At 39.2% G+C, this 19,221-nt stretch overlaps 2 protein-coding genes across 2 annotated transcripts in view; both read left to right on the top strand.

Annotated features, from left to right (window-relative positions):
• The first annotated feature begins 654 nt into the window (after nucleotides 1–654).
• On the top strand, nucleotides 655–2,460 carry LOC103153164 (putative ferric-chelate reductase 1). Its single transcript, XM_007573978.2, has 5 exons — nucleotides 655–943; nucleotides 1,045–1,137; nucleotides 1,241–1,376; nucleotides 1,476–1,613; nucleotides 1,729–2,460. The coding sequence occupies exons 1-5, from the start codon at nucleotides 680–682 to the stop codon at nucleotides 1,770–1,772; spliced, it is 675 nt and encodes a 224-aa protein (XP_007574040.1). The 5' UTR covers nucleotides 655–679; the 3' UTR covers nucleotides 1,773–2,460.
• Nucleotides 2,461–13,547: 11,087 nt separating this feature from the next.
• arhgef40 (Rho guanine nucleotide exchange factor (GEF) 40) overlaps nucleotides 13,548–19,221 on the top strand; it is a 44,872-nt gene continuing 39,198 nt past the window's right edge. The window contains exon 1 of the mRNA XM_007573977.2: nucleotides 13,548–13,798. Within this exon, the coding sequence (XP_007574039.1) occupies nucleotides 13,796–13,798 (3 nt within the window). The 5' untranslated portion in view covers nucleotides 13,548–13,795. The remainder of the gene's footprint in view (nucleotides 13,799–19,221) is intronic.

The raw sequence follows: 19,221 nt of genomic DNA, 5'->3' as shown, positions 1-19,221 counted from the left end.
TTTTATGCCAAACATATTCTCTGTTCTTATATCCAAATATTTTGGTTTCATACCTGGCCTGGTATTTATATTTTCTCTCTGGGGGTGAAGGTTTCATCCTAGCACACCTCCCATTGAAGCTAAACTTAATGTCATTTTTTCCTAATTGTACAAAAGGCTTATGCTTTCTTGTCAGCGGTAGCATTAGGCTATTCAGAGTTTCCCTCAGTGTATTACAAGCCTGGTGGGCCACCGGGTTTTACTTGAGCCCCAGCAGGCTAAGCAATGCTTATTTATGCAAGTCTTTCTAAAATGTTTGCATTTTTTAAGACTTTATAGTTGGTGTTCAGGTATTAATCTTCCAATCTTTCAATAACACATAATTATAAAGTGAATATTTTGTGTCAACTTTAAACATTTTTTAATTTAAAAACATGACTAGCCGCTGGATGAATGACTGCTTTGGCACCCAACCATTGGCCTTAGCAAGTTTCTGGGGGAAACCTTGCTATTGTAGGGTCTGTGATGACATTTTAAGAGTTTTGAGGTCCATTTTGAGGATTAAATTGCATTTTAAATATTCTGCAATTGAAGACAGCAGTACTAAACACCAGAAATAGTTAAATATCTATATGTTTAAATATGTGAGAAAAGCAAAGGTTTACAGTGTCATATTTCCCCCCACATAACTTTAAGAAAAATGGAGCTTTCCTCTTTCATAGTGTTTTTTTTTAAAGCACAAGATTTTAATTATTTGCCTTCCTTGTTGCAGACAACTATAACCCGGAAAGAATGTGGCTCCTCAAAGCTCTGTGCAGCCGAACCCTCAGAGTGCGATCCCACTGCCGGAGATAGTTGCTATTTCATTTCTGTCAAGCAACAAAGTGGACAAATGTACAACTTTGAGCTCTCAGGACAGTCAGAGGGCTACGTTGCCGCTGGACTCTCAACTACTGAAACTCAGGTATTTCATATTTAAATGTATAGATTTTTGTGTTTCCAGACTGAAGTACAGTTTAGTCTAAATCAATGAAACTGATCATATCATGTTGTTGGGTTCTGCAGAGTGGCACTCACACAGCTTACATTTGTGCAAACGACAATAGTGCTGTCAGATTCTTCACTGGCACCATTAAAAATTCGGAGCTCCTCAAACAGGTAAATTAAGCTTACGTTGGAATGGTAAATGGGTGGGGCTCCAATGTTTTGACAGTTAAGGTCTCTCTGAACATTTGAACAATCGAACCGCTTCTCTCTTCAGTCGCAGAACTCAAGCAATCAGCTGGGCAAAGTCGACGGCAGAAAAATCCAGTGTACATTTTCAGCTGAGCTACCAGACACGACTGTCCGAGCAGCATCTTATGCTTTGTCAGTTTCAACTGGATCTTATGATGCCAGTAAGGAATCAGTTTAAGCACTTATAAACTGTTCTCTAGACCTAAAGGAAAAAAAATTACACTCCAATTAATGTTACTTTATTTTCCTTTTTCTGTCAGAAACTTTTCAGCTGGGAAATCCATTGTTCCAATTATTGACACGTCGTGCAAACTTGTCGGATCCTACCGCTAACCTCACCAACCTGCTAAACAATTACGCTCCTCCTCTGCTCACACCCACACGCTCTTTCTTGCCTGGTAAGCTAAACACAATTTTTATTGGTTTTCCGATTCTTACTGAGGTTTTTTTTTTATTGGTTATTTTAATTTAAAGTAATTAATTTGCCTTATTTTCTCCTCCATTCCCTTGCAGCTCTGCTGTTTACCGTGTGTATGCTGGCATTTACAGCAATGTGAAGAAACCAACGTTGATACATTTTCTAGTCACTTGTGATTTCTGCAACTAAAGAAAAATGACTAAACTGGACCGTTTTTAATGTTTATTTATTGTTTAAAGTTCTTACTCGAATGTAAGACTTTAGATCACTGGAGTACAATTAAGTAGCAAGTCCTGTTACACTTTTAAAGAGTTGCAAGAAAAATGGTGATGTTTGTTTTCTTAATCAGCATAAGTTAACTTTGATTTGATTTTGATTTATGTAACAGGACTGGGGTTTTGAGGTCTGGTTACCTTGTTACCTGGTGGTTTATTATGAAATGTTGTGTTTTATTTCTGTTTTTTTTTTGTTTTTTTTTTGCAATTGTTTTGTTGAAAAACAGCTTGTGTAAACCTACACGTAACATTTGTGTTCCAAAAGGTTTTCCAACACGTTCTATTCCTGAGGCGTTGCTAAAACCGATGCCATCAAAATACTGAATTTGCTGTGATGATATATGTTATTAATAACGTAGAGGTGTTTAAATTATGAAGCCTTGACTGGCTGACGTTGTGTGCTCGTTACGTGCAAACAGAATGAAAAAAAATAAAATAAAATGCTGTACATGATGCCATAAATTGGTAAGTTAATAATTTAGACCTATGCTAAGATTACCAGATTTGTTTTATTATTTTTTCAGTAATTGAATAAAGATATTTTCATCCAAACTGTCCAGACTTTTTTTGTTGCTGTTTGTTTCTACAAATTTTGGATTTTGAAAATACTCAAATTTTCTTTCTTGTCTTTTTGTATCCTTTAATATTAAAAGCCTTGGTATATATGTATTTACTGATGACAAATGGTGAGTGGTTGGTACTGTTGACTGACAGCAGGCAGGTTTCTAGTTTGAACTTGCCAACTTGTAGAGTTGGTATTTTCTCCTCAGGCTCAGCTGTGGTGTATTCTGGTTCTGGTGCCAGTGCAAGCACAAAAAAATGGAACTTGGTCTTCTGCCAAAGTCAAGACAGAAATCCTAGACCTCTAAAATCTGACGCCACCCCATTTTTTTTTTATATTTTCTGAAATAAACTATCAAGTGAGAAAATACCCTTATGTTTCTCAAATACACTTAAGGAAGTTAAAATATTTGGATTAGCTGGAGCTAAATATTAAGTTTAATGTGTGCGTGTGCGTGTATGTGTATGTGTGTGTGTGCGTGTGTGTGTGTGTGTGTAGAAAAAAGTGATATAATACTTGGGGTGCCATAAACTGGAAAGTAACACAACATATTTCTTTATGCATAGTCAAATGTCACAAAATATCCCCGTTAAAGTTTGAGGTTGTGACTTTACAAATCGATTTGTTCATGGCCATTTTAAGTTATACAATAGGAATTACAGATGTTTTTTGAAGTCATGCAGCTCTAATTGAAAGGCTTTTGTGAACAGCTACTGATTCACAGAAGGAAACTAAAGACTGAACATGTATGAAACTCCACAGACCAAAGCCAAAAGAAAGCAGCATTAGGTGTGCAACTGATCTGCAGTAAACTCATGTGAAAGTTACTAAAGGTAAAGACAGCTGATCTAACAAGAAAAATCCACATTGCATGTCTTTGACAAAAACTGATCAGTGGTAGTTTTTCTCTGGCTTGTTCATTTGTCTTCAAAAGTCTCGTAATTATAACTCTTTAGTTATTGTGTGCAAGTCATTCAGTAATTCTTCATTAATTGTGGCTCTGTCACACCGCATTGTGCTCCGCTTCAGTGGCACTTCGGCTTCTCTTTAGTTTATCACCTTGCAACTGAAGTTCACTTAGCAAGAAAAGCCTGTTTCAAAAGTGAATAATTACACATAACTGAGGCCAACAGAAAGTGAACAAAGTTCTTCCTGTACGTATGGGGAGACTTGCCTGTTCAACTGGTTGAACAGGCAAGGCACTGGTTCCTCCAAACTGAACTGATAGTATGAATCTGAGGGGCAGGAATGTGACGGAGAGGGTGTTGTTATGTGATCAGTGGAAGAAGTATGCTTTCCACCGTCAAAGTGACTGAGGTGTGTGCACAGTATCACAGCACTCATTGCCTGTTCTGGTTTAGTTACTAGTGCAACGTGAGATACACTAACAGAACCAGTCGTCCACGGAACCATAATTTGTATTTTAACGAGCAAGATGACTTGTCTGCCTACTGGGTGCAGTCGGAAAGTATCGACAACGAGTCACTTTTTTTTCCCCACATTTTGTCCTGTTACAAAATTTTATTCATTTGTTTCCTCAAAATTTGACACACATTGCCTTGTGGTGGCATAGTAAAAGAAGCTACTTTCTCATTTTAGTCATTAGCTGTGGCTATGTATTGATAAAGCAGCTTTGGCAGCAAAGTTTCCTTGGGTATGTGACTCTCAGCCTGGGGTATTTTCTCCAGTTTTTCTGTACGTGGAATGCCTCTGCACCAGCATCTTCTGATTTGGTTCACCATGTTTTTAAAGCAGGAAAACAATCCATAACTGAGGTGAAAGGTGAAATATCTGAGGTGACTGTACGCCAGCAGACCTTGGGTCTACAGAGGGTGCTAAGGCCTGTTTGCGTAGAGACAGGAGATGAGGAGTCTGAGCTAAATTGAACCTACTGAAGGTGTTTCAGTCACTCCAAATGATCTGATTTTGTTTGACATTATATATCTTCATGTGTATTTGGACAATTTATCTTTGCTGGTGAACTTTGCACCTATGAGTTTAGAGGCACCGTCTTTGCCAGTTGTCACCGTACTCTTTAGCTCCCTGCAGTGTCTCGACCAGATACAAATTAGGGCTCTGTTTAAATAAATCCCTCCACACTCCACCTCAGTGAACTTTATAATCTGAAATATTGACATTTTCCGGTTCGTACAACCAAACAATTGCGAGCAACATTCCCCATACATCATCGCACTCACAGAATTTGTCCTTTCTGTTTCTCCAACAAACATTTCCTCCACTGTAGCCTTGGTCTCGTATACCTGCTAGAAAAGGCGCATTGTCCTCGTTTTCGAAATCAATCATCTTCCCTGTCTGCAGTTATTGTTGTAGGATTAGCCTGCGGGATATTAGTCACAGCTGATTGACGTTATGAAGCTAGGTGGAAAGTTATAGGAAGGTGAACGACTAACGCAAAAGGAGTAAAGATTTCTGAGTTTAGCTCAAAATCAAACCAGATTTCTTTAGTACAATGAGAGAGTTCGGTCTACTTCAGGCCTTGTTAGTCTGCTGCTCAGTTTTCTCCCTGATTCTCTAAACCCGGATCTGTTTGCTGGCAAAAGGGCTCATTCATTGTAAAACCCAACCCGCTTTGGTTTAAAACCTACATTTTGGTGTGAGAAACATAAAAGATGACGGATAACTGAAAAGATAAACTGAAGACTATAATTCATAAACAATATCTATTTAAAATAAACCTGTGCGATCGTTTCTCTTTGACCCATTGTATTGTAGTTATAACCAAAATGACACAGTACGAGATGGACAATGAGGAGGAGGCATTACGAGAGTAATGAGGTGTGCTTGTCAAAAACAGAACAATATGTTTACGCTGATTCATATAATTAATGTAGTGGGTCTATTTTAATCTCTGATTAAAATAAACTCTTACACTCCTCTACTTATAGTCTATCTCTGACCCATTATGTTATAGTTATTACACTAACGTCACAATAACAGATGGACAATGAGGAGGAGGCATTGCGAAAGCGATGATGTGCGACTGGCAAAAACAGAACAAAACGTTGCTCTGGGAGCGGCGCGATCCTGAGTCTTTAGCACATGGCTAATTAAGATGACCGTTGCAGGAGTGACTCGAGTGTTGCATAAACTGGGACAGTGAACTCCCAGAGACTAAGGGTGAGGCTCAGTAACGACTTCACCTGGTCCTACTAATCCTTCAGGTCTGGTTTCTCTACAGCAGGTGTGGCCAGAGCCACGTTGTTATTCACATCCAAGATAAACAGGGACAAAAACAGCAACAGATAAAATGAATACGAAGAATAAGAATTATATTAAGAAGAATAATTAGTTGTTGTATGTACAAGTAATAGTCAAATGACATCATCTAGCTTCATATTGTATTTGGAATCTCCAAAGTGCAATTAACCTCCTTTCTGAGATTAGCGTAATAAATCCACGACACACTTGTTTGACTTCAATCAAAGTTATGAATATATCAAATGTGTATGTTGTTCATAACAAGAAGAGTTTTGAAGTAGGAGTTAAACACAGATGGAAAAATACTTTTCAATTGGAGCAGCTTGTTTGCTCTAAAGGAGGGAAACTGAAATTTAAAATGGATACTTTCAAAAATCTAACATCAGTAAATTAACAGTACTGTTGTTTAAACATTAGCTGACAAAAGTATTTGCAACTTTTGAACAGCTTTTTTTTTTACTTTGTCATGAAAGAACCAGAAATCTCAGCACATTTTAATTTGAATATGACAGATCAGAAGGAAATTTGGAGTAATTGTCGAGGAAGGAAAAGGATATGTTTTTTAAATAAGAAAAAATAACACAAAAATCTGAATGGTGTTTCAGATGCCAATCCACTCACCCACATTTCACTACAACTACAAATATTTTGGGGAAGTGCAAAAAAAAAAAAGAACAAAATCACCTCCCCACAGCCTTACGCTGCCTCCTTTGTGTTTTATAGGATGATGCATACATAAAGCATGTAACCACAAAGCTTTGCTTTTGGTTTCATCTGACTACGTACCACAGGTTTTCTGTGTCACCTCCATTGTTGTTGTAAAGTTACCAAAAGAGGAAGCCTTCATGTGGTCTACATTCTGCTGCAAAAAGATAGCAAAAATATAAAATAATATTGCTCTAATCAACCCAATAAACTTAAAATAAACATTGTATTCATGTTGTAACCCGTATCTTTGGGCCTTCCACAGTGGCTTTTAAAAACTGTGACTAAAAACAATTTTAAAAAAGTCAACAGTGTTTTATAAAATGGACATAACAAATGCAAACTTTAGCAATTTTTCAGTTTTTTCATTAATCATATTTAATTTCCACAACAGTGACACTTAAAATACCACCCATTTTTATTTAGATCTATTTTTTGTAACACATGAATGGAAACTATGTGCAAATGTCCCATGTAAGACAATGTAGCCATTATTATTATTTTTTTTTAAAAAAGGTGTATGTTTTTTTATTATTATTTTAAAGCCTAAAAATACAAGTGAAATAGTTGTTCAGATTATCTGTAGGAGATATTTATCAAAAATCATAAGTCGTCTTTTTTTTTCTTTCTTTTTTTTTTTTAAGTTGTGTAATATTTGCGGCTCAACCAGCCTTATTTAGCTGGATCGAGGATAAAATGGCTCTTTGGATTGTAAAGGCCGCAGACCATGCTCTAGATTTGTAGACAAATTTAATATTTTGACACTTTTACAATCCATAGTTTTGAATTTTATTCAGCATTTTGTACATTTTATGATTATATTGCCAGAAGTTCCAACACATTCTTACAAGTTTTAATTTATTTAATTCATGGGTGACTATTAGGCCGGTATTGTTACTGGGATTTCCTGGTGATTGAAATGCAGTTCGCCATACACTAGAGGGCGCTGTCTATCTTTCAAAAAGAAGGAGATAGACTTTAAATGTTTCCCCCTTGCAGGAGCAGGAACACAAAGCTGAATTAAAAACGAGTTACTGATAAACCAAAAGAGAGGTTGATTTTAGAACTTCAAATCTGTGACAAGCCACATTCTTTCTGGAAACTCTTCTATTATTACTTCCTGTAAACATAAATCTTAATATCACCTAGATAACTATGTGTTTTCTGTCTTGAATCAGTCTGGGATTATCCTGAGCTCAGATTAAGAGGTTAACTAATCCAACCTGTCAACACTGGTTTAGATAACTTGTTTAAAGGGCTAGTCGGTAATTATAAGCATCATAAAACGTTTATTTGTCTCTTTGGGAGTGGTGAGGACTGAATGAATAATGTCTGCGGTATACTCATAGGGTTTAGCCCAAGTGCTGTTTTTGCTGTTTTGTATGGTTTTGACTGATACAGGGGAAAGTGGTGAACACTTTACGGTAAAGGAAAAGAAAACTGAAAAAAGGCTGTAACCAAGCAACTCACAGCTTCCCCTGAGAGACTTAAACAAGACGACTGCTTTCAGGTGTCACTCCAATGGTTGACACGATGCTGAAATTTCTAACTTTATACCAATGATTTAAAAAATTATTGAAATTTTTCTCATTTTTTGAGGCACAGAAATAGTATTAAAAAATATGTACAATCAAAGACATTATGATAGTGGTTTTATTATCTTAGTGCAAACACACACATTCCTCCACCTGTCAACAATCTCATTCTGGAAGGCTGAGAAGGCATCACCAGGTCAGGTGACACATAAAGTCCCTCCAGTAAGTGGTTGGTCTTCACCGCGGCCTCCTACCAGTGGGATGTGCCAGAACAAAAGTGAGAACTTAAAGTTTGTAAGCTTTAAACTTATTAATTTTGGGTTGCTTATACATCCAGGACTCTGTTGTTTTGGCCATGGGCCTGGGAGGGAGGGAGGGATGGATGGATGGACGGACGGACGGATGGATTTGCTCTTTACTCCAATGTGAAAGAATTTAAGATGAGAACTGGTCACGTGAAGAGCAAATGCTACGAATGTATCACATTTTCAAATATTGTTTTTGAACAGCCACAACAATGATGTCAGCCTATTTATTACTCCATTGACAAAATATTTCTTCCGGTATAGACTTAAAAACCGTGTCTCATTATCAAGTTATTACATTAATGACTTCATAGCAAAAAATAGTATCTTATACATACTTTAATGTCTGGGATATAGAAAGACAGGCTAAACATAAACAAGAAAAACTGGACAAATTGTTTGTACAACCCTTCAAGACATGACTTAGATTGATTTTTTAAATAATTTTATTAGTGCTGTGTTTTGCTATGAAGTCCAGGACAGGACACAAATAGGATCAATTAAAGTGTATTAATCAGTACAAATGTCATCAATTAAATTATATCAGTGATTACCAAGGGAGATGAGGGACTTTATTTTTTTATAACAGGGCAGGTTGGTGTTGGCAACATTTTTACCTTAATGTATAAAATTCTGACTATAAAGCAGGATTTAGTTTGTTTGTTTTTAGTTGCCCATTCGGGACCTGAATAAATCTGAATCCGAATCAACATTAGTGTGAACAACAGTGGAAACAGTACTTGTCTAACATTACATTTTAGGAGGGGCTTGTCAGGGGGAGGGGAACCCAGCTCGGAACGGTTCGTGCTGAGACCACGTTTGGTCTGTAATGGTGCTCTTTGCAACATTTACAGCCTGCTAAGATTATCTGAGAGCTTTTAAATATCTCATATGTAACCTGAGGTCTACCTGGTTTCTGCAGATGTTTCACCCTTCTGCTTAACTGAGTAAGAACAATGGGTTCACTGTTTAACTGTGTCTGAGTAATGAGTTTGAGTTTTCTTTCTCTCACTGCCGAAGCATAAAACATCTTAAGGTGTTGAAATAAATCCAGAACCAGTTGATCTGAGCCCGTTTGAAAAGAGGTGGTGATTTTGGATGTTGCTGAACACAAACAAAGCTCTAAAGGGAATTCATGGTTTGACACGGGCCCCTCGTGGTCTCCTGGGTGCATGTGTGGGTCAAACATCTGTGACCGTGCAGACTCAGCTACTTTACCCATTGGTTGGTCTCCTATTTAGAAAAACAACTCTGACAATAGCTCTGGAGCTACATGGATGTTTGCCATTATTCACACATCAATGCTTTATGGAGTGCAGAAAATTCAGCTGGCTGGTATAAAGGAGGTATGACGAAGGATGTGAAACAGATATTACACTTTGTTGAAAACAGGTAGCTAACCTAAATATAGAAAGATTTGACCAGAGTTGCAAACTATTCAATGTAAACTGAGGGGATAAATACTGCAGATTGCTGATTTTGGATATGGCCCCATGTGGGCAGTTGCCCAGGGAGGCATTAGAAGGGGAAACATATGGTTTACATGAAAAAAGAATTGATTTATCTGTCACTTTTGCCCACAATAACTGTTGTTATTCTGCGACTTCTTTGAGTTGGATGTGTCTGAGCTGAACCTTTAGCTACAGCTTCCCAGAAACACTGATGGCATTATAGTGTAGCTCAGGAGTTAGTGGTAAAAGAAGGATGTATTTTTCGACTCTGGCTCAGCTATCAGGACCAAAACTCTAATTATTATTTTAATATTACGACTATTATTATGTCCACCACTAGTGTAGAACATGTCTAACTGTATAAGTTCAAATTGTAGCACACAGTGCTCCTTAAAGTTTAAAGATTAAAAAATAAAAATCATAAAAGTAGTTTGTAGATTCACCTTTCCTTGTAATTGAAGAAACAAGTTTTTGGGGGTATGCTTCAACCAGCTTTGCACTTCTGAAGACTGAAACTATTGTCTATCCATCCATCCATCTACACATACATACATTCACCCATCTTCCATTTATCTGAGATCGCATCACAGATACAACAGTTTCAGAAGGGAAACTCAAACATTCCTCTCCACAGCGACATCCTTCAGCTTATTCCGGAGACATTCCAGCACAAGACAAGACCTATAATCCCTCCAGCAGGTTTTGGGTCTTCCCCAGGGTCTCCTCCCATTGGGACGTGCCCAGAAAACCACCAACGGCCATCCTGATCAGCTGTCCGAACCACCTCAACTGACTGCTTTCAATGCAGAGTAGTAGTGCCTCTACTTTGAGTTCCTCCCAGAGGACATAGCTCCACCCCTCGCCTCAGGCTGAGTCCAGTCACCATCTGGAGGAAAGTCATTTCAGCCACTTCTTCGGCCATGATTCAAATCTAATGACCACGGGTGAGGTTCAAAACGAAGATACTCATGCAGATCAAGAGATTTGCTTTTTGGTTCAAATCTTTCTTCACCACAGCAGACTGGAGCAGTGCCTTCATTACTGCAGACAATGCCCCAATCTGTCAGTTCATCTTCTTTTCCATCACTTGTGAACAAGATGCTTCAACTCCTCTGCTTGTTGCACATTATTTTTCATAAAATTGATGATGATTAGTCAGACTGAGTGGGCAGAGTCGGTGAAAATCAATCAATTTTCTGGCCAAACTGTTGAACTGTGAGCTGTCTGAAAAAGCAAAATTCTAAGTTTGCGCGCTTTAAATCTACTAATGGCAGACAAAAACAAGACAGAGCTAATAAAACATTCTCTTTGTAGATCCGCCTTTCACTGCATGACAGCTGCAGGGCTTTTGGAGTATATCTCTACACGCTTTGCTCATCTACAAGTTAGAAATTTTGCCCATTCTTTTTAAAATATCTTAAATCCAGTCAACTGACACACTTCCACACAACCTGAAAGGTTTCCAAAGTTTATTACGGAATGACTTTTGATGAATAAGAAGTCAGTGCTTTCTCTCATCTCTGCAACAAGATTCTAAGGAGAGAGAAACAGTGACTAATAAACAACGTGCAGCAGGTACTTTGTCTGCTTTCGCTCCATTGACTCAGACCGAGATCCTCTGGAGCATGAAAAGTGATTGTCAGATCGTAGAGAACAATTTGGCAGTTGATTATCGCAAAGGAGGAGTGGAGGTAATGGTTAGGGAAAAACTGACGAGAAAGAAAATGATGGCAGGGTGAGTTTTGGCAATAGTGATGAAGGGTTGCTGCCAGGGCTGGTTAGAGAGGAGAAGTAGGCAGAGAGACAAAATCCACCACTTCCAAGTAGGATGAAAACAGTCGGCCACTGGATACATGAACTCGATTCAACAGAGGCTTATAGACCGAGTTGATGAAACAAACAAAAAAAAAAGAGAAAAAAACCCACACACTTGACACATGAACTTAACAGTGCTGGAACTCTGACACCAAAAGCCACAAACAATCTGGCAGGAAGAAAAGGGAGCATATGAAGCTGAGTCAGCACACTCAAGCAACTAGCAAATCAGAAACAGAACCGTGGACTGCAACAAGTTGCACGTATAAGCATAAACTCAGAGCGACACATGATTAAACTGGGACCATTCCTCTTTTATCCACTATTGCAAACCTATTTTCACTCCACTCCGATCTTTTTTTGAAAATAATTATGAAATAATTATGGGGGCATGGAGGCAAAACATGAAACTGCTCCTACATACTCAGGTGTAGTGCATATACACATTCTCTGGACCACTTCACTGTCGGCGCATGGTTGAGATTTCATAGTCAAGTCATGACAAATTCTTTTATTTCCCAAAATCAAAATGGATGCTAGAAAATCTGATGAGCTAGTTGGGCACTTGGCCTAATTTTGTCTCCACCATTGTAGCCTCCGCACACCTTTTAGCACACACAGAGAGCGCCTGTCATGCTGCGTGTAACGACGACTGGTTACGCTCAACAATGTCAGCTCGGTGTTGCATACAAAACAACTCAATGTAAACCCTGCTTCCCGCCGAGCAGTTCACATGTGGATCAGTGTGTCACTGAGTATGCGTTGGCAGTTGTAAAACATTGACCTTTGTGGGGACGTATCCATAGAACGTCCGGTTTGAGTCCCTCTCGAGTGCGCACTGACCTCCAAGGGGCAGAGTATACTTGAGTATGTTGGGGGCAACATGAAACTGCTGCTGCTCATGTTGCTCAACAGGTTGTTGCTAGGTAACACATGAGAGAGTGAGTTGAAGCCACCAGTCTTAGACGGGCTGTGAGAGGTTGAGTGGCCAAAGCCTGCCGTCTGCCTACATGCCCCAGAATGCTGTGCAGTTCTGGAATGGAGTTCAGTGAAATCATTCAACATTTTATCAGGCCGGCGATGTACATTGACAGACTCTAGGGGGAGCTGGAGCACCTGTTCATTTTCCTTTGAACAAAATGAAAAAAAAAACTGTTCTTTTTAAATCTTTTTTTGTTTTGTTTGTTTTTACCACATTCTTTCAGTTTATTGCAGTTTGAAGACATGCATCTAAAACAGATTTCTCAACAATCCAACATGTTTAGGACTGGAATTTGACTTGGGCCCTTGCAACATCTAATCTTCTTTTCAGCTGTTGTCTTTATCATTGTTGTGCTGATGACCCGGTGCTGATGAGCCCAAATCATCACCCCTTCACCACCATGCTTGGCAGTTTGCTTCCATGCTAAACACTAGGTTAAGCTAAGATCCAACGTATGCCCAGTTGAGATGATTGAAAGATAAGAGGCAAGTTTGAAAAGAAAAAAATTAATTTGAACAAATGAGGTGTTGGACGTTTACAATGAAATGGAAAGTCACAGTTCTCCTGAACAGCCAAAATTCCTATTTTTTTAAAGTGTTAAACATGGCTATATCTCTTGGTTTTGTTTTACAGTGTATGTAGTATTTTCTGGATATAACAGCTTACATTACAAACACGTTTGGTCGCGAAGTTTGGAGCTGTTTGGTGCAGAAATAGGCTCCTTTTGAAGCCTAATTACATCCTCCCAATAGGAGGAAAGAGCACGCAGTCACATCAACAGAGCGTGATAATAAAACAGCGGAGGTTTCTTTTCTTTGGAGTCTCGGGCTGGGTGGGGTTTTCATTGTCTATTCATTAAAGTTAGTGAAGAGGGAGGGAAAAAAGTGGAAAGTTTGAGAGTGGAGACGGACTGTGGTGCTTCTGTTAGGTGAGAGGAGGGGGGTGGGGGCTGGAAGGTGGTGGGAGGGGGGTGTAACTGCCGGGGCAGTCGGAGAGAAGAGGAGAGGGGAGGGGAAATGAAAATGCAGGCTGGACATTCCCACTCTGGGAAATCCAGCGCAGACCGTGGAGGACAACAGAGGAGGACATGTAACTTTTTTCTCTTCACATGCTGAAGACCTTTATTTATTTACATTTTCCTCTTTTTTTTGTAAAAAAAAGGGGAAACATTTAAAACTGGAAAAGCATCTGATGAAGGAGAGGCGATGAGGGGCGGATGATGAGCGAGAGAAGAAAGTTTGGTGGAGAATGCGGAGAGGAAGCAGAGCCAGGAAAAGGAGCTGAGGACTATGTAGGAATTCCTGACTGAAGTCATGGTAAGTCCCCGAGTTTTATGAGCGTCTCTGCATGGAGGCGCAAGTTCCCTTTTTTTTTTTTTTTTTTTTTTTTTTTTGTTATTTTCAAAGCCCTCTTCTGACACATAACATGTACTAAAATTTTTTTTTTTTTTTTTTTTTGCAGTCATGTAAAGTAATTATAACTGCCTTAAATATAGTGCTTGAACTTTTCCACATTAACTCTAAAACTCCCAAATTCACTAATTAGTTCAGATTTTTGTAATAAACCGGCACAAAACAGCAGATAGATGTGAAACAGAAGGCAAAATCACACACGTTTTTGAAAAATAAATCTGAAAGGTGTGGCATGCAATTTAATAGGTAGCCCCTTCTCCTCTGACACCCCAAGCAAAATCCAGATTTTGGGAAATTTCTACTAAAATATATTGAAGTTTTTGCTATAACAGGGGGAACTTCCTTCCAACTTCCTACAGTGGACCTTGTTAGCGTTTCTCCTTTTTTCAGCTGTATGTCAGGCAGGGTTGCATTGTTCAAGCAGATCCAACCCTCAGCTCACGGGACAATAAATTCCCACAGGCTGTAAATTATGACACGACTTCAGTCGCGTGACGTCGGTGACGTTTTGTGGCTCAACTCGCACAGGAGCGCAAAAGAGCGCTCTCTGTTGCATCCATTGGGATAATGCTCACATTCCCTCCTCCACCCACTAATGGTCAGAAAGACAGATGGGGTGATGGCAGAATCATGCATGTACAAATGAACAGAGAATGAATCCAAGAGAGAGAGAGAGAGAAAAAAGAGAGAAGCGACACAAGGACTGAGCTCTTGTTTCAGCTTCTGTGTGCCGTGCTGGGTGGAGCTGTTTGGCATGGAGAGGAAGAGAAACAAAATCAGAAAGAGAGGGAGAAGAGGGAAGAATAAAAGCGGCAGGGCAGGGTTACTTTTTTTATTTTTGGAGTCTTGGACGGTTGCAACGGTGGTTTCGGTGATGCCGCATTTTCCACAGTGGAGCAAGGAGAAATAGAGAGGGGCGGAGGGAAAGGGAACAAGGGATGGCATGGTCTGAGGAGAGGGAAGAACATGTGCTCCGTAGTTTCTTCCCCTCCATCACTGCCTAGGACTGGGAAGCTTTAGCAGGAGAAACAGTTGCAGTTTGACCCCAAACTTCAATGTGTTTTCAATGGGATAGCGTACAACGGAGGAGCTGTCTGCAACCTCCCTCCATTTAAATGAAACCCGTCCAGAGCCACAAACGTTAAGGTCAAATTTTGAAAAGAAAAAAAACAAAAAAAACAAACAGATAAATATAGCTACTATCGGAATTTTGGTGTAATTTTCTTTTTTAAAAAATGTGTTTTATTTCTATTTTTAGGTTTTAAAATACAGAAATATGTGAAACTTTTTTTTATATTTTTATTTTTATATTTTTACAATCTGAAGACAAGACAAAGAATCACCTGTTGTGAAAATTCACTGCAATTATACCATGGTAACAGAGGAGTTAATACTGAAACTCAGCATTTCCTATTATATATGTACTTAAAAAACATTAGTTGGTTCTATGTAATTTCTATTTAAAGGTTTGAAGAGTCCCTGTAATAGACAAAAAAAGGAAAGCAATGAATAATTGCAAGTTAGAATGCTAAGAAATAAAATAAAAATCTGAAAAGTGTGGCATGTATTTTCCACATATCGCCTAGATAAAACAATGGCTGCCATTTACCCTCAAGAGCCACCTTGTTAGTAAATGGAGCTCCACTTTTTAAATGCATTTGCTCTGTGAAGACATCAGGGGTTTGCTAGGTAACTGTGCCTCTGGAGGAGCTGCAGAGATCCACAGCTCAGGTGGGATAATCTGCTGACATGACAAATAAAACAAATGCAAGTCGTTGACTCCTCAGATGTACGGAAAAGCGATGGGAAGAAAGTCACAGCTGGAAGAAAGTTGTTAGAAATCCTGCCTAAAGTCGACTTTTGCAAACAGAAAATATGTGAAAAATGAAAATGAAGAAAGCACGCAGTGTTGTCATGATGACACATGGCAGTGGCTGCATTATGCTTTGGGGATGCTTTTTTCCCAGCAGGTTAGAGGCAATGTGAAAATGGATGGAGGAGAACAACCCTTAAACATAGAGCCAGAGATACAATGAAATTGTTTAGATCGTATTATGTCCATATGTTAGAGTGGCCTAGTCAAAGCCCAGACGTAAATCCTATTAAGAAATTGTGGCAAGACATTCAAAGATCGTCTTCATCCAAATTGACTGAGTTTGAACTATAATGCCAAGTACGACGGTGCGAAGACAACACAGGCATTCTCTGGTAGAGACATTTCCTGGAAGTGCTTCAGCTGGAAATGCGATGAACGCTGCTGCTAAAAGTACTGACTCAAGGATCCTGAGCAAAATTCCACATCTCACTTTTCACATCTTAAGAACCACAAATGCTTTTCTAGCAATTGGCCAACGATGTACCACTTTGTCTTGGTCTGCCGTACAGGTCGCAACGTCACAAAGCGTGAAAGGATTCCCGGAGTGTCAATACTTTTACGAGGCACTATAGATGCAAATGATAGAAACTTGGCTCATATACACGTAGGTGTTAAAATTTACCATCAAGCTCCTCTGCTGCACACATACACACAGCTATACAGCCGTTCAAACATTGACACTCCTTTGCCAAGAATATGTGGCAGAGGGTATTTCCATTGCTGCTGTCTGGAAAGATTTTGTAACTAGAGGTTATGTACCAGCCCTTGATTTCAGCCAGCGGACCGCCTAATTTGGCCTAATGAAAGCTAAAGCAAACAGCTTTGGTTGGAGATAACAAACCAGACGCGATCAGAATCAGCGTTGTCAGTCACAGGAATCTCACACTAGCGTGAGTTTCCTGCAATTGTCCAGAACGCAGTGCATGCGGCATAGCAAGGATGGGTACATTCCTGCTCAGCAATCCCAATCTTGTTGGTGTTTCACGTCACATCTATTCCACCTCTTCATCATCCTTTATCTTCTCAACGCAATGAAATAGTCAACAGTGACGCAAACGTCACCATTGCGGATTAGTTTATCAAGCTTCGGCTGCTGATATCCGTTTGGAGCTCGCCGTTTGCTTTTAGCCCCGTTATTAACGGGCGGAAATGCCCCGATAAACCAATGTTTCCACATGACTTATCTCCTCGTAACCAAACAACCAACAAAGATAGCAATTTGGGAAAAAATGGAGCATGTAAAACGCTAAAAACAGATGATTCCCCTGGGAGTTTGTAGAGGATCAGCAAATTAGAGCAAAAAGGGAGGGGGGGGATTTAGTTGGAGGAAAAAAGAGAAAATGCACATGGGAATACAGCAATGTTCAAAAGAAATCAACAAGTGGGAAGCATCCGAGGGGAAAACAACGCCTTTGTGCCTGTGAGACTGTGTTGATAGGAGAAAAAGATATTTAGCAGAGAGTCATAACAATTTGTGTCATAAAACACAAAATGCTGGGAATTGGTTCATATCCTGGCAGCTGCATATCATGCAGACAATTAAGAACTTTGTAACTTTATATTTACACATACATGTTTTGCTTAGAAATTTGAATTACTTTCATGTCATAATGAGAAAACATTCTCATTTTAACGAGATTTACAATACTTGTTATACCGAGGTTTATGTCACATAAAAAAACAAAATATCTACTTTTTAAAAAAGAAACATAACGCAACAGTAAAACAGCAACATCTGCTGCTCTTTTTAGATGTTTTCTAGAGGAAACAAGGTGAGAAGAAGGAGCTCATGTGTCTTTTTATGCAAGTCATAATCATGACTTGTCATATTAGAGGCGTAGTCAAGTAAAAGTTTCTCATTATAACGAGACATAAAATTAGTTTCGTCAAAATAAAAAAACTATTTTGCATCTCGTTATGATGAGAAGGTTTTCTCGTTTTCATAGGAAAGTTTCTCAATAAAACGAGAAACCGCTCCTGAATGTGGGTACAAGCTTCGGCAGTTAAAAGCCTCCATGTGAAACTGATTATAACTGTATAAAGATACATTTTACTCATTCTTGAAGGTGGATTTTTAATAATAATAATAAGACTAAGAATAAGAATAAGAATAAGAAGAAGAAAAGATACCAAAAGTGAGCACTTAACTAATTGGGCACACTTTGAGAGCCGCTTATCTCTCTCTGGCTATCCGCACCACAACTCCCTCCAAGCTGCGATCAACAGAAACTGTCTGTTCCCGCAAGGTTCTGCTCGGGTCAAAGTTTAAAAAGTGTGACCTCTCAGTACCAAAAAAAAAAAGCTGTGCCCAGTGAACCAAAATTTCGAGAATGCAGCATTGATCAAACTACATGAGGTTCAACTTCGCTAACTCAAAAACATTCATGAAACGAAGAGCGACTCGACCACAATCATCACCAACTCCATATGGTTTTTGTTCTACAGAAGAAATCAAGACAGTATTATTATCTTAGCTGGATTTCACTTGGCGGTGCCATTTAGTAACCTCAAGCAGTCTGGCTGCAAGACCCACTATAGGTTAGGTTAGATTACAAAAGCTAATTTAGGAGAGGAAATCACTGTCAGGCTCGACTGCTTTACTTTTCTTCGTCCTCATTTCCCTTTGTCTGTTTTTCTTCTCCATTTTTCCCCCCAAATCGTCCTCTAATCTTGTCGTCCTCTATCAGCTCCACATTTTGCAAAGTCCTCTCAGATCCGTTGCTCTTCCTCGTGTCCTTCTGGTACATCTGGTTCCCATCATGGTTACCGCTGCTCTCGTTTCCCATCGATCTCTCCCGCTGGTCAGCCTCCTCCTTTTTTCTTTCTGTCTGAGCTCTCACTCACTGAAAATTTGTCTGCTCCTCTCAATCTTTTTTTTTTTTCTTTCGCAAGTCTGCGGCTGTTTTTGCTTCTTTTTTTAAACTTCTCCAACTCACATTTACTCACAGGTTTGATGTTTTGCCAGTTATCTTCATCCCTTACATCCAGTTTATTTGATGCTTCAGCGGATTTCTTCCAACATTGGTTTTAAACCGCTTTCAGTCTCATAAAAAATAGAATCTTGAGTAAAAGCAGCTTTTTCAAGCCTTCTTCTTATTCTTCTTGCAAACTTGTAACTGTAGGAGCACTTTGCAGCACATACACACACACACACACACATACGCACGCGACAAATAACAGTGGTGGAGAGAAACGGGACAAAGCGATAAAATGTTTCCCGTCACGTTGACATTTACGAGAGCGGACACGGTATTCACAGTTCCGTCCATACTGAAATAATATTAATCCAACATAACCAGTTTCCCCATCGCCAAGGTTGAGGAGGTGAGAGCTTGTAAAAGCAAATATTTCACTGGCTTGCTCCACTTTTCATCTGCAAGAACTTGGCTAGAACGACAAATTTAAGACTGTGGCTTTTCGAAACTTGATTTTCACAGATGCTGCTTACCCA

The sequence above is a fragment of the Poecilia formosa genome, unplaced genomic scaffold (genome assembly GCF_000485575.1).
Source record: "Poecilia formosa unplaced genomic scaffold, Poecilia_formosa-5.1.2 Scaffold341, whole genome shotgun sequence".
Classification (NCBI taxonomy): domain Eukaryota; kingdom Metazoa; phylum Chordata; class Actinopteri; order Cyprinodontiformes; family Poeciliidae; genus Poecilia; species Poecilia formosa.
The sequence above is the reverse complement of the archived record's forward strand: the minus strand, read 5'-3'. Positions and strand labels throughout refer to the sequence as shown.

Bases quoted from the DNA above. Each gene is read 5' to 3' on its own strand.
- LOC103153164 (XM_007573978.2), top strand. From the start codon at position 680: ATGGAGCTTTCCTCTTTCATAGTGTTTTTTTTTAAAGCACAAGATTTT. The intron at 1,377-1,475 runs GTAAGGAATCAG...TTTTTCTGTCAG, and splicing joins AACTGGATCTTATGATGCCA to AAACTTTTCAGCTGGGAAAT. The intron at 1,614-1,728 runs GTAAGCTAAACA...ATTCCCTTGCAG, and splicing joins CACACGCTCTTTCTTGCCTG to CTCTGCTGTTTACCGTGTGT.